At 36.4% G+C, this 16,256-nt stretch overlaps 1 protein-coding gene across 3 annotated transcripts in view; it reads left to right on the top strand.

Annotated features, from left to right (window-relative positions):
• Positions 1-16,256, top strand: part of KIAA1958 (KIAA1958 ortholog) — a 128,830-nt gene that overhangs the window by 82,802 nt on the left and 29,772 nt on the right. For 2 of the 3 annotated variants that reach the window (XM_019635859.1, XM_019635858.1), the window contains one exon: positions 5,429-5,512. The exons of the other annotated variant lie outside the window; for it this stretch is intronic. In XM_019635859.1, the coding sequence (XP_019491404.1) occupies positions 5,429-5,512 (84 nt within the window). The remainder of the gene's footprint in view (positions 1-5,428; positions 5,513-16,256) is intronic. 3 annotated transcript variants of the gene reach the window in all.

Genomic DNA, 16,256 nt, shown 5'->3' on the forward strand with positions numbered 1-16,256 from the left:
CAATCCACTGCCACAGGGACTGCAGCCCACGCCGTCGCCGGCGACTCATGGCAGCCCAGCTCCAGGTTGAGCTGTTGTTCAGCATCTTAGCTGTGGAGGCCAGTGTCACTGGCCCTCATATGTGGGATCTGAACCGGGCCCTCTGGCATCCCAAGCGAGTTCTTAACCATCGCGCCACTCGGCCGGCCCGCATATATATTTTTTAATACCAAGATTATTTTTCTTGAACATAGAAAAAGTCATAAGAAAAGTTTTTTCAAGTGAATACATGTATGAAAGAAGTACCCAATGGGCAACACCATAATGTTAGCATAGTCTCTTTTAAAGTGGAGGTTGGGATTGGGGGGTGGGAGCTATTCCTTGATTTTATCAATATATTAATTCTAGTATGGACTTTCGTTAGAGTATTATCTTTTTTCCTTATCCTAAGAGTAAGATAAAGATGTTGTCTTGTAGCAATTTGTGTGACAGCTGATAGGTCCTTATTTCCTAAGGAATTAGCTCTGGGAAAAGCTTCCAGTGGCCTCATAAGCCATTTCATACCATTGTTGCAGGTGTCCACATCATCTACACTGTCCACAGCTGACCCTCTGAAGGGCCCTAACACAGGAGAAGGTGTCTGTACGATTCTGATTGGAGTCCCAAAATTTAATTTTATGCCACTGACTTTTGTTTTAGCCCTTTCTAAATGCAGTCAGTATTGTTGGTCTAAAGTGGATTGTGTGATTACACACACAGAGTTATCTCAGTAACTTTCCTTTCAGCTTTTGTGTTAATTCAGTCAACAGTGTTTAACGAATGCTACATTCTCAAGTGCTTCTCCAGACCCTGGGACTAAAGCAGTGAAATCCTGGCTCTTACTGTGGAGAGACAGATGCTAATAAGCAAGTTCTCCAGTAAATACATAACACGTTGTCAGAGGATGATAGGTGCATGAAGGAAATAACAGCATAAGGGGAATAAAAAGTGTCAGAGGTGGAGAATTGGGGTGTTGAATTTTTTTTTTCAAAAGCAGCTTCTTGAAATGTTTGGTATTTAGAGGTTCTTTGCACTTAGAATATTCAGTCTCCTCTCTTTTTTTGTATATATTTATAATTATGTAAGACCCTCCAGGTGGTCATCCAACTGTTCTAGCTTTATTCCCTACTTCCACCCCCAAACCAGGATCAGTGCTTGACAGTCCTCATGAGCACAAGCCCCAGTCCTTCCCATCTCTTGCCCTTTGCTCATGCAGTTATTTCCCTGGAATGCCCTACCCTCCTATTCTGATTAACCACACGGTACCCATCCTTTAATACCTAACCCAAGTCCCTAGTCCCCCAAGGAATAAAGCTCCAACGCAGCACAAGCTCTATTTGACATCTCTCTCTCTTCTTTCTGAATTCCTATCGGACCTTGAGCCACAAACGCAATTCCTAATTACACAGCTGTGTATGGTCTCTTTAATTAGTTTTCTGTGTAATAGTCATCTTTTCCAGCTATGATGGAATCTACATAACCATCAGGGACTTGCCTTTGACTACACCCCACAGGCCTGCTTGAAATGCTAGAGGGCATAGTGGGTACTCACAAATGTGGATTAAATATTAATTCCAACTGCAGCCTCATAAATATAAATCTACTCACCAGATTTCTTTTTATTTCTTTTTTTTACTTTTCAAATTTAAAATACATTTTTATTTAATAAGCTCATGGATTTATCATTTACTGATTTATAAAGAGAATTTGAACATCATTTCTCTATCAAGTGAAAAAGACAAAATACCCTTCTTAAATGAAAATAATAAGTTAAACGTCAAGAAATGTTTCTTATTGCTTCAGATGTATTGCTTTAATAAAATCATAAAAGAATGTGATAGCTAAGTATATTTTTTGTTAAATTGAGTGCTAGCGCGATAGAAGTAAATGGATCTGAATTTAAATCTAACATAAATCTCAAATTAAGTGAGAACACAAGATACTGCACTAATTATGTGTTTTTCCATGCCATCTCCTAACAGTGGAGGAAATAATTGGATTAATGGGCCATGAAGACTATGTAAATAAGTACAGAAAAGCTGTCTGTGTAAAAACTTGACTCAGGGTCTTGGGAAGAGTACCTGAGCCAGTGCTGAGGCGCTTCCCTCTTCAGGTGGCAGATCTCCGGAAATTAGTAACCTAAAACCTTTCTGTTTTTTGGCTATATTTGTTGAAGGCTCATTTCATTATACATGTTTCCCCTGCTGTCAGAAAGTAGAGTGTTCCTATGAAACCTTTCGTAAGCCGAAATGGCGTACAGAACAATTACCATTTACTTAATATGTCTTTATTTTGTTCACCACAATTGAAATGCTTAATTATGTCCAGTTTTACGCTGAATCATAATGCCCTTACAAGCTCTCTTAGGCTTTTCTGTAACCTTCGGTTACATTTTGCTAATGGGTGCACAAAATAAATGGAGATAAAGCACAGATGCTCAGACACAGTTCAAAGCTATGGATGGCAGCTTGATGCTGAGATGCTGAGAGTAGTTCCCGGGGAAGGAGCTAGGCGGGGCAGCACCACTCGCTGCTGGGCGTTCAGGCTGCTTCTGTTACGGCTTGCTACACAACAAACACGGAATGCTATTTTTACTTTTTGCCTTTTTTTTGTAAACGTGAAAATCCTCTTTGAATGTCTTTCGGTTGGTGAAAACAGGTAGTACTAACGTAGGTCTTTCTTAAGAGTAAAGTGGCATAATGCAAACTTTGGAAGAGGGAGAAGACCTGTATTAGGTTTTATGGGATGGCTTCTCCTTTTGAGAAGCTTAGTGTAAATTGAAGTAATAAATATTATGGCTCTTGTGGATGATACAAGAAATAAGTGACCATTCATTCAAAGAACTGTGTCACTCATACTTTCTACTTTATAGTATACTTACTAATGCAGCTTAATTAATTCCAACACTTACCCCTTAAAAGAACTTTGAAAAGTTGTATACTATGCACTCATTTTTAAATTGATACCCAAAGGTTTTCAACGTTTCAATTCATTTATTTTTGTAAAAAGGAGGTAGAAAATATTGAATTATATAAAATGAAGATGAGGATTCACGGTAACTAGAATCAGTATTTCATATGATTTGATAATAGTTGTTAAGTATCTTGTAAATACAAGCACACTGAATCTGAAAGAGTTGAATAACATTTTAACATTTGGGTAGTCCTGCAGAATATTCTAATTGCAGTTAAAAGAATCGACCTTGCGAACCCTTTCAGAAGTCCTGAACTCAAGACACCCCAGTTCAGGCACAGTTACCCTATTTCTCATGGCAGATGTCACCTATATTAGAATATGTATAAGGCAGAGATGGACAAGAAACATGGACTTCATCAATTTGTAAGTTTTGCTTGGCTCCTTAGTGTTTTCCACCCCAGAGAATGTACCGTGGTAGATTTGGGATGGCAACATGTGCACACTCAGTCTTCATTTGCTTCAGACAAATAAGTTTTAGAAAAGATTCCATGTGAAAGTTGAGGAACTGGACTTTTTTTTCCCTGAAGTTGTCTATGAATGTTTGTTTCTTAGAAAGTCTTTGAAGTTTGAAGACCGCTGTGATAGATATTTGAACAAGTAGCCAAAGTAAACGGATGTGCTGGCCCCTTTGGCTTTACATATAAACATTCAACGAAGCCAGCATGATAAAGGTTACGTGTAACCTGTGGCTTCCATCTTTTTGATGGTAAGATACACATCTTTATACACATCTTTATTGTTGATATATAAACAGTTTGAACTGGGAGAAAATAGCATAACTAAAAGTTAAGTCTAATGAAGCATAAAGTATACTTTAGTATATTTGAATTTTAGAAATATGATCTCAAAAATGAACCTATAACATACCTAATTTGCTAGTGAATTTTAGTTGTTTTCATTTTATAAAATTATGAGGATTTTGGCAGTTACACCTTAGAATTTTCATTTTAAAATAACATGGTCATTCATAAGTGTGTACAGTAATACAAAAAGTAGTGTGTTTTGTGAATAAAATTGAGTTTATTAGAAATTTTATTTTTGTTGTTGTATGTGGTTATTACAAATACTTCCACTGAGCAACCTTGCAAATTAAAGTTTTCCTAAATAAGATAATCAGGATAAACAAAATATTTTACCTTATACCTTAGAATCAGAAATTACATTTTTATATTGTTTTAAATTAACCTCAATGTTTGCCTCTCAACAATCAATAGGATAGCCTGGTTTTCTATTGTGTAATTTTATTTTTAGGATTTCTCTTTTGAGTTTCATCCAGACCTTGTCTGACATAATAGTGATGATTTTGACAAAATGTTAATGTTAAAATTCCAAATATAAATTACATATTATGGAAAGGAAACCATTTAAATGATTTAAATGATCATTGAATTTAATCATTGTAAAAATAATTGAGTAAAATAGAGTAGGGTTTCTTCATAACACATAAGCACTATGTTTCTCAAAGCGTGTTCTTTCAAACCTCATCGTGACCATGGAGGTGCTAGTAAAAATGCAGATTCCTAGGCCTGCCACCAAGGAATTCGTTTTCAGTCATTCATCCTGAGTGACTCTGAATCACACTCAAGTGTGAGAACCCCTACTCCAGAGCAACGTTACTTAATCATGGATGGTCCATAATGGAAAGCGCTACCTTCAGTCCTTGGTGGCAGAGTATAAATAATACATTAATAAAATCAAATGATCTTTCCAGGAGACACACTCCCTTCCTTACATCTTAATTATAATAGCCTAATTCAAATTCCATTATCTTGTCTTTATAGCTGTGAAGTTTTATCCTCATTACTTTCCAAAATGCCAAATATTTTTATCACTTATTACAAATTGCCCTGCAGTTGCATACAGAATATTTATAAACTGTGCTTACCTGAATTGTTGCAGAATAAGTGTTGAATTAACTACTGTAAATGATATGTTTTAGTAATTTTTAATATATAGATCTCTAGTGATGTGCTAAATAACAAGTTCGAATATTTTACTTTAATTCAATAAAATGGAACCAGTACAGCCTCTGGTTTCACAAATGAAGTGATTCAAAGTGAATGTATCAGCTCTAATGGGCCCTTGCACACTGCAGTAGGATAAATAGCATGTTTCTGTCTCACATTTTTCCTAAAACGAAGGCTGCTTCTAATCTCTCTTTCCACAAACCTCATGCACTAAACTATGTGCCAATGACTCGAGAAGCTCATTTTGATTGCAATGGGCCATACTCTTGTCTAGTACATCATTTGTGAAACTGAAGTTTGCTATTATAATGCAACAGGTATGTAAATAACATTTATTAGTGCTCTCTATAAAATTGATTTCTTCTTTCCCTTTTCATTATGAAAGGAAACTTTATTTCAGAGTAGAAAGTGCATTGTCTGAACTCATCAACACCCTCTCTATCCCTCCCCTCCCCAATTTGTTGCAGACCAGGATGAAAGAGCAGCTGAGCTCAGCAGGGAGCAGAATGAGAAAACCATCCGGAGCACGCAGACCGCGCTCCGCAATTTCCGTGAGTTCCTCATCTCCAAGTATCCTTCTGAAACAAGAGAGATTTATGTCATCCCTTGTAAGGAGTTGGATGCCTACCTTGCCTCTTTCTTTGTGGATGCCAGGCAGAAGGATGGGTCCGAATATGAACCCAACAGCTTGGCCAATTACCAGTGTGGACTAGAACGGTACTTAAAAGAACACAGGTATGGCTACAGCATCACCAGGGATAAGGAATTCAAGCGTTCCCAAGAGGCCCTGAAACAAAAGCAAATTGAACTCCGCTGCAAAGGAAAAGGAAATAAGCCACACAAGTCCATGAAGCTCACCTTTGCTGATGAGCTCATTCTGCGGAAAAGGGGACTGCTAAGCCGGTACAACCCTGAGGGTCTGCTCAACCTTGTCTGGCTTAACAACACAAAAGCTTTTGGGCACTGCACAGGCTTCCACGGATCTACCTTGAAGTGGGGTGATATCCGGCTCCGGGTAACAGAAACAGGGCTGGAGTACTTAGAGTGGATGGGTCAAGACACCGGTGACCTGAATGCTAAAACCAAGAGAGGGGGGACAGACTCCCGTGTGTATGCCACCCAGCATGCCCCACAGACGTGCCCTGTCCAGGACTATAAGGAGTATGCCCAGCGGAGGCCTCCTGCCATGCGCTACGAGGATGCCCCTTTCTACTTGTCCATCAAGCCAGTTGTGAACTTGGCAGCTCTGCATTGGTACAACTGCCAGGCCCTCGGCAAGAACAAGCTGGCCAAGATGGTGAAGACCATGTGTGAGAAGGGCAACATCCCTGGCAGGAAAACCAACTTCAGTGTTTATCAGAGCTGTAGCACCTTGTCCGAGGCCCAGAGCAATCAGCTGGTGCTGATCTGTAATAATCTGAGCCAGCAGGCCGCCCAGTCAGTGGCTGGGCACTCCAACAGTGGCAATTTCATTGTCTCCGCTTCCTACGACTCTTCCTCAGACACTGCTTGATGAGGTGGCTTGAGCAAGACCCTGGTGTGGTTACTGTGTCCAGAGAAACTGTGTTTATTCACTGCTTCTCGTTCCCTTTCCTCTGCCCTCAGTGTTAACTTTATAAAAATATAAATATATAATATATTTTTCTTTTTACAAATAAGCCAATGGAGATAGTTTAGTATTACTAACATAGTATTTATAGGCTTAAAACAAATGTACTTGTGGGTGATTAAATGTAATTACTGTTACAGATTTTACAAAACCATAGTGGTTCTCAGGCAACACAAAGTAGAGAAGGAATTCCATTTTTTAAAAAACTCAAAAGGGAGACTGAGAGTCATCCTAGACGCTTGTGTCCTCAACCCCGGCTGTTCCTTCGCACCCCACCTCTCATTTTGAGTCTACTTAATAAATAGCTTTATTTTTTTAATTTTTAAAATTCTCTGTGAACCAGGAGAAGATAACACTAATTTTACTGCTTATACAAAATTGTATTCATTCAGACCCAGAATATGAAAGTGTTGATATAAGCTCAATATCAAATTATTTATATACTTTCTCTTTTATCCTTCTTAATTGGGACTTTAGCCCCTGTGCCTCATTTTTTGCAATGCGTGAAAATCTGGATGTTTATCTAACATTTTTTCTTTTTGGAGGAAAGGGAGTGGAAGGAGGGAATAAAGCTGCCATTCTTTTTGGAACATACATAGTTTTTAGATAATATGCAAAGTCCATTATTGTGGCAAAAAAAAAAATAAGACCATGATATAGCTCGATTTTATTTTTATGCTTGAACCTGGGTAGAATTTTTTTGTTCCCTAAGAAATCAGTGTAAATGAAATTTGGTTATCAGATTTACAAGAAATTTAAAACTACCGAAGCTTTGAAAATGTTCCCAAGCATTAGATTGTATATCAAGCATAAAGAGGAAGTAGAGAATGGAAAAGTCTGACTAAAGATCTAGAAGCACTAGTTAAGATAACAAAAAAACTCATCCTCTTCAAAGCTCAGATCCCCCTTGAATTATTTATTTATAAGGATTAAACATCAGTATCTTTTCCCTAGGGGATTACTTGACTGTAGTTGAGATCAAAGGAATATTGACACTCATTTTAGGTAACAACATTTTGTTACCAGATTTAGCTGAATTCAAAGCATTCTTGAAAATGTGCAAAGTTTCTTTTAAAGTAAATATAAATGCATTTATCTGCAATATCCTGCAATTATAATAATAATAATTTTGGTTTAAAAACTCTTTGTGGTGGTTTTTCCAAGGTGTTTATTTTCAAGTCTTAAAGCCTATGGTGAATTATTAGTTAAGATACTTCAAAAATAAAATAAACGTAGACATCAGGACCACAGTGAATTTGAACTAGGTTCATATCCTGTATAATCGTTAACATGAAAAAATCCAAATCTTAATTGCTTTGTTGGATCTGGGCATTCTGTTGGGAGTATTTGTTCTTCAAGGCAACCTCATAATTCACATTAGCTAGGATGGTAGGTGGCGTTTTATGTATTAATTTATTGTACGACCAGAAGAGATTTCATTTTGATTTGCTAAGTCATCACATTCGCTGAGCTTTCCCATGGGTGCGCAGCTCTTGCCAACACTAAGTCACAGCACATAGAGACCCATTCCTCTAAGCCAGGGTTGGCAAACTGCGGCTCGCAAGCCACATGCGGCTCTTTGGGTACATACGTGTGGCTCTGAAGTAAAATTAAAAAAATAAAACTATCATAGTTTCATTTATAATATTACTTTAAATTTTCCTTATTTGTAAAAGTATATTTATGGCTCTCGAATAATTTTTAAATTGTTGTGAGGGACAGGATTGGCTCTTCCGACTCAAAAGTTTGCTGACCCCTGCTCTAAGCTGTGACCTTTCCTTTGGCTCAGGAGTGGGAAGTTCCTTTGTGGACTTTGTGTGGTGGAGTCAACTTCATTGCATGACTTTTCCCCCATGGAGAGGCATCCAGAAATAAGAAGAAAGGTTGGAAGATACCTCGCTTTATTTTTTGTATTAATGATGACCATTTTTGAGCCAGTATGTATACTAGCACTGTACTAAATGACTTACATGCATCACTTATATAAGAAAGTTACTACTTGTAGGGAAATTAGAAAATACAAGTAAGCATAAAGAAAGCAAAATATATACTCGTAAGTAAATCTGCTAGCCAGAAATAACCACTGTTAACATTCTGGTAAATATTTCTTAAGATATTTCAGTTACATACATATTTATTTCTAAATACATTATCTTTAATCCTTTCAACAACTTTGAATGGAAGGTTAGCTATCTCCATTTTATGTTGAAATCAAGACAAATCATTGAGAATATAGCTGAGGAAATGGTACTGTCATCTGATTCAGAGTTTCTTCTATTTACCTTTCTTAGCTCGAACTCGTGATCAGTTTCTAGCAATTTGAGCCAGATATGGGGACACAGTGTCTTCCCACCTTTCTAGGCTGCCTGATTAAAAGGAATTCTGAATTACCTTTCACGGTGGCACACTGTCCCCAAGTCCCTCCCTCTTCCTTTCATTTTGAACCACGGGGTCTCCTTCTCTAGGTTCTCTTTACAAAACTTTTCTGTTGTCCTTATTCTAAAACTGGTCTGTAAGTGCACAGGACATCCTACTGTCAAAAACTTGTTAAAAGTAAGGATATTTTTACATAGGTTACCTCTGATGGTTAAAAAAAAAGGTTTCGGTACAACACTTAAAATATGGTTGTGCATTTTATTTTTGCATCGATATTTTTTTTAATTCTTGGTATGCTTTTGACAGCATAGTAAGTTTGTCATGAGGAAAAACGGCAGTCACTTTGCACTGAGAAAACAGTATTAGGAAATTTCTATTTGTGTTTATTGAGGTACTAATATGAAAATCACTCTCCTGTTTTATCCTATTGCATTTTCATTTAGAGGAACACACTTAAAATTGAGAATGTGAATTATTTTTTATTTATTTTTATTCTGCTTTGATGACTCAAACCAAATAGGGACATTGTTTCCTAAAGAACAGCTTGGTAGAAGTATAGCCAATTATAGTCTCTTTGAGTTAATTAAATTGTGAAAAATTACCTGCAACTACCTCTAAATTTTGTGTTTTTTGTATGAACAATACTGAGAATGTACCACTGCCAGATGCCATTTTTATTGTTTGTTATCATAACTTTGAAAAACATTATGTCCATGCTGTGGCAGTGGTAGATGCCAAACTTCTATGTGTGCTTTCGTAGAAATCCAACAGTCCCCCAGGTCTTCAATTCAACAGAATGTGCCGCCTTTCCAAGCAATCACATGGCTCATACAAAACCCATAAAACTTTATTGGCAGTGTTTACACTTCAAAGTCCGTGTCATGTCATGTAAAAAATTCTCCAATGCCCCTCACATGACTGGAAGAGTTGCACGGCCTATAAGGAAAATGCCAAACCCATCTGTCAGTTTGGATGACATACTTGCATAATTCAACCTTCTATATTCATGTGAGTGACTGGCTATCGAAAACCATAGGTGGCAGCAATTTTTTTTTTAAACCATAATGTTGGAAAAGGTTAGCAATATTCAAGATGTTTATTCAGCAGAGCTTATTCTTAAGATTCCATTTGTTACCGTGGTTAGGAGGGACGGTCTGAATATGATCCATAAATACACACCAGCTATTTAAAATATTTGTTATTTTACAATTGGTTTTTCCTGAGGTTAAGTTTTCCCGATGGTAATTGACTTTTCCCTATGTTAAGTCACTTTCTGATCTATAAAAGAATAATCTGAAAGGTTTCTACCATAGATTAGGTCTCTTTGGTTTTTCAGTTAGATCATTGTTAGCTGAAACCGTCATTGTATTAACTTATCTATGTGCTATGACTTAGCTTCCAGATACCAGTAAATCAAGTGACTTCACTGAGATGAAAATTTACAGTCATGTCAACAAATATTTGAACACCTAGTGTCTAGACAGGGGGCGGGTACAAAGATATATAAATAGTCCCTGCTCTGAACAAACTTATAAAAGATACTGTAATAAAAGTTTCGTTTCATTTTTGAGAGCCCATCAAAAACCTTGTGCCAGTACTGTTTTTCATAGTTTCCCAACATTTGTACTCATGTTATTTAGCCTTTGAATATGTTGATTTGCTATAGAATATGTAATGTTGCTTTGAGTATTTTGTGGGGAGAATCTTCCTTAGAGCCTGTTTTAAAACCAATAATAAGGCCAAGCCATTTCTGCACCATCCATTGTGTTCACATAGGTATGCATGCGTGAGCATGCGCAGATCGTCACACTGACTCATTGCATTATTACGGTGTACCTTAGTACTAAGTGCTTCTGTACGTTGTTTCACTTGATTCTCACCATAGTCCTGTGAGGGTGGGTATCATTGCTTCTCTTTTCTGAGTGAGGAAACCCAGAGAAGTCAGATGGGTTGCCCCGGTCACAGTTAATACTTAGGAGCATCAGGATCTGAAACTAGACCCAGATACCGTTAAGCACTGTCGTTTTCTGCTGTAGCTGCGTGTTCACAAAGTGACTTGCTGTGCTTCTGTAAACCCTCTGAAGTGATAAATTATAAATGAAATCCCTGTGTGATAAAATCATCAGTATTCATTCAACTTTGAATTGATTGAGAGCAGTGCCATCACCTGACATGTTGATTGGCACATTGTTAGGCCCCATCACTGTGCTTATTTTGAGATAGGACAGTCAGCAGAGTTTTCGTTCCCCTCGGCCATGAGTCGAGAACAAAAATTTGTGTCCCTCTTTAAAGGACATTTTGTTGTGGAGATGAGTGTGTATGTGCACACGCAATTATTTAAAAGTGATTGTCATTTGATTTTATCCCAGACAGACCCATTTCAAGACAGTTCCTTTTCGTTCAGACAGGGAAGGGGGAGGTTCTAGGCAGAGAGGACCCCTCCCTTAAGCCCGGAAATGATACTGCAACCCACCAGATCTGAATACTGGTTGCCAGTCTGTCAGGGAGTTTGGTCTTGCCTGTAAATTTGGTGCCAGCAAATTAACAATATTTAATAAAACATTTTATTCTTAATTTATTTTTTAATCAATCATGATTATTTACAACAAAGCTTTTTGGGAAAACACTGTCCTTATGATTCTCAGAATCAGAGATTGACTGTGAAACCATTCAGATTTTTTTCTAGTTTGACTATCTCCGCAGTTTGACATATTAGAGACAAACACTTCTGATTTTACCCAGCCTTTTGCTGACTGGTCTTTGTTATAGGAAAGAAGTATTTTTGATCTTTATTTCTGTAGCCGAAATAAAGCTGTAATACCTAGCATCTATAAATAAAAACTCCCTCCCATGTAGTAAAGGAAATAAACGTCTAAGCCTAGAGGAAAAAAATCAAGGAGAGTATATGATAATTTATTGCAGTAAGATAATTTTTTAATGTTCATTCATGAAAACAATAGTTATAAATACTAAAGAATTAAGTTCTTGATCACTTTTAATGTATTTTTCTTATATATGCAAGATCTCTGCACATCAACCATACGGTGTGGTGCAGATAGTTACTTATAAAGAAGGGCACCCTTGATTGTTTTTGTTTATGTTTTTTTCTTAATGCATGGTATTCAGGCATTGCTTTTCCTCCCCTCTTGGAGATAGCTGAGATGATATGAATGCATAGCCTTTTATAAGGCAGAGTGAAGAAGCTGGGATGATTTTAAGAGGTCCTTGCCATAGAATATAACTGGGATAAAGAAATACACTGCATCTGTCATCTTGGTGGTAGTTGTGTATTTCTAATGATACAAAAACAGAAAAGAGGGGATGATATTGGTAAACTGCCAATAATACTGATTTCACTTCTAAACAGAGAAAAAAATTTTCTTATGGTCCATCCTCTTTGAAAATTGACCAATTTGGCCTACCAAAACTGAGGGAAAGACCTGATATGATATTGAAGATTGCATTATTTTTAAAATAGCATTTTAATACATTTAAATTGAATTTTTATGTAAACCATGACCTAGTTGAATTAGACTGTGAGTATTGATAAGGTTAGAGTACTAATTTGATCAGAATATTAATTAGGCCAGAGTATTAATATAAACCATTATCTTTGTTAAATTATAATCCTAGAGGCTGGGCCTGGAAAGGACCCAAGAAATCATCTAGCCCAGTGATTTTCAGTGCTGTGAAGAGTAGGAGTCACCGTGTCCCCTTGAGGGGAGAGGGTATGGAGGTCAAGGAGATAGATTGCGAAGGGAACGTATCATGAAACAGTTTTCCCAGGGACTCTCAGGTTCCCTATGCTCCTTACCTTCCTACTTTGAGACTCACTAGACTGAAAGAGCTCTTACCTCTATTACACACCTTCAGGTGTACTGGGCTGAAAAATAGGATTGGAAGCATCTAATCTAATCCACCCCTCTTCTGTTACAGGAGAGGGGAACAGCCCCAAAGAGATTAGATGAATGCCCAGGTGCGTACACCTTTTCAGAGTCAGAGCCAAGACTAGAACCCAGGCATCTTGACTTCCAGTCCATAAATAGAGCTTAGGGAGGAAAAACAACCCTACATTTCTCCTGCGTTAGAAAGGATATCCTTGTTTTAAAATTTTTTTTAAGTGTTAAGTCCTCAGTCAAGTTTCTATTAGGAGTAGATTCAAGTTGCCAATATTCAAATAGGTTGTTTTTGTTTTTGTTTTTTTGCATGTGAATTTTCACTTTTTGTTGTGTAGTGTTATATCTTGATTTTAGCAACTTCTTTTGAAATTTGATGGGATAATCTTTAAATGTAATCGTTCACCTTTTTATTTTAACAAACATCTTTTAGCTTAACCCATCTATATTTAGTTTTCATTTATGGAGGGGAAACAAACTATAGTTTTCAAGTATAGAAATTGCAGTTGTAGATTATAAGCTAAAATGTAACTTAAAAAATTTGGTATTTTTAATATCCAGCCACATAGCACCTATATTATTGGTTTTGAATGCAGTCTATGATATCCTCTTTTATAGTCTATGTTAAGTTTAAAAAGTCATCTAGAAGATTTGGGACATATCTTCACTCCAAATGATCAACTTTCTGTCAACATAAGTAGAATTCTTCTGAAGTGAATTTATTTAGCGATAGGAAGGGGAAACAAAATGGGAACGGTGACAGAGACAGCAGGAAGATGCAGAAATACAAAGTATTTGTAAATTCTCATATCCTGCTTGCTCTTCTTAAAAGGAATTCAAGCATACATATAAAAAGCGTTTTACAAATTTTTGTTTTATAAATTATACTTACTAAATTATAGTTGAGGAAAAAAGATGAAATTTTCTTATGTTAAAAAAGGTACAATGAAATTTTGTATTGAATACAATGTTGAATTTTGCTAGACTTCTGATGTGCTTTGGAATAAGAATTGCACTGGAATTGGAGAGCATTTTTACCATTATACATTCGTTTCAAAGAGCTTTGAAAATATATGGCATTTATTTGTGGTAGGTAGAATTAGGAAGACATCAGCAATATAGAATCCACACAGTAATTGTGCATACGGTAATGAAGTGATTTTTATGCCTGTTTACTTTGTGTAATTCTTACATTTTATAAGTCAAATACCTTAGTACACTTCCACTAGAAATTAACTTATTTATACTGGATAAAGTAGCAGGTCCATTTTAGTACTATTAATCCACTCAGATTAACTTTATCTAACTGAACTTTTATATCTACAGTCCATTATATTACAACTTTTTAAATAGCATTTATAACAAAAGAACTTTTGTTTTATAAAAGTATTTGTTACAAAAACAATCTTGCCAAAAACCATTACAATTTCTATGCATTGTGTAATAGTGATGTCATTGTTAAGATTTTGCATGTTGTTGTGGGGTGCTCTTTCATATGTGTGTTTGTGGCGTTTATGTGGAATTGTTAACCATTGCTGCTATCACTTACCGTAGTTAAACTGAAAAACTGTGCTCAGAGGCTGTGCCAGTCAACATTTTGTGTGACTTGTGGAAGTGTGTACTTAGTTGTTTAATATTTTGAGCCAGCACTTAGTGGCCTCTACAGAAGGAAATAATTGTAGTTGTCAAGTGGTGCCAACTTCCAAATCTTGTTTCATATAGATAACTCTAGGTAACTTTTCTTCTACACTATCCCCAACTCTTTGAAAGGGAAACATTTGCAAAAAGAGAAAGCAAGATTTCTGAACTTTTCTAGTACTCCCCCTCTACACCTTAAATCTTTTTCTTCCTGATACTTGAACGCCTTACAGAGAAATCCAATAGAATGACAATGTAGCAGCATCATTTCCCATAATCTGGATATTTTTAGGTTGAATAATGAAATAACAGAGGACTATGAGGTGTGTACATTATTTCTGTTCGTTATCATGGCTTATTGTTCGAATTACATTTAATAAGAATATTTAGTTTTTAAATTATGTATATAAGGGACCATGGAAACCTCAGTTCCCAAAAATTAACTTTCAGATTCAGCATTTGCATGGACTTACTTAACATATTTGGTTGCTTCGTGACCATCAGAATTTTTTCATACCAACCTGCCTTTAGTTTGGTTCCTAGTATTTCCATTTTGCCTCAGCAATTCCAAACAAACTCTGAAAGTAAATAGAAACTTATTTCAGTGGATGAATTCTACTAAACTACTTGTTAAAATTCAACATGCAGGAAATGTCAATATCCATTTATACTCTTAAAATGGAAAGGAAACTGTCAAATGTTAAGAAAAGAAGGCTACTTCCCTAAGGGTCTGTTTGCACCAACATGCCAAAATTCCTCACTCAGTGCAGGGTTTCATTCTGTCTGTTCAATGGGTTTATAATTATAAGATTCCTTTAATAAAGAGATAATCTGAATTATATAGAGGCTTTTGGTGTGACTGTCAGATACATGGCAACAGCCAGTGCTGAATTTGGAAGCATTGCTGCTGAAAATGCTGGTTTAATTCTAAGACTATTAAAACCAATTCATCAAGTCCTGCTACTTCTTTGCTTAAAGGAAAAGAAAGGCAGATTTTAACTGTGAGCCTTTTCTCCAGCATATGCTTTAAACATTCGCCCTTCAAGGCAGGTAATAAAGCAATAAAAGGAAATTCAATTATGCATATTCTAAAGAGGTTCTGCCTTTGTCCACTGGCCTCCAGAGTAACATAAGTATCTCTTGATTCCTGCATTGGGAGCTTTCAGGCAAGGCCTTTGTACTTAGAATTCCTTTTATATTTTGAACACCAAAGATGATGGCATGATATATCCTGATGATTAACATGAACAGTTTCTATTAGATAGCAGTGGGCACATTTATTATATTTGAATCTTGCTCTTGGGTTTGTTTACTCTTTGAGTCTTCTGTACATTTTGTATGTCCTGAGGCCCTTCGCCTAGGGCGACTTTTTAATCGAATAATACATATATACTTATTAGGTTTCTAATTTATAGAGTCTGTTTCCACCTTGACTTGAAACTTTTTTTCACTGCTAACGTTAGATGTAGATTTGCCAAATGAGCCCCTTGGTGAGCAACAGTTTGTACTTTTTTCGTTGTAATCTGAAGATGTAACTGTAACCCTATAGGCTGAAACCTGGTGAGAGAATGACTGGAAGCATTTGGATTCAACAGAATCACTGTGTATGACTTATCTGTTGAAAAGAAGAACTTTGGTGGTTTAGTAGAATAAAGGCTGTATTCAACTTAAATAAGGTCTTCCATCTTTCTTACAAATTATAAGAATGACTTTTTAAGATTCCTTTTGCTCTACCACTTAGAAGTTAATTGGAAATAAAAAGGTAAATTTATCAAT

The sequence above is a fragment of the Hipposideros armiger genome, unplaced genomic scaffold, assembly GCF_001890085.2.
Source record: "Hipposideros armiger isolate ML-2016 unplaced genomic scaffold, ASM189008v1 scaffold_24, whole genome shotgun sequence".
Classification (NCBI taxonomy): Eukaryota; Metazoa; Chordata; class Mammalia; order Chiroptera; family Hipposideridae; genus Hipposideros; species Hipposideros armiger.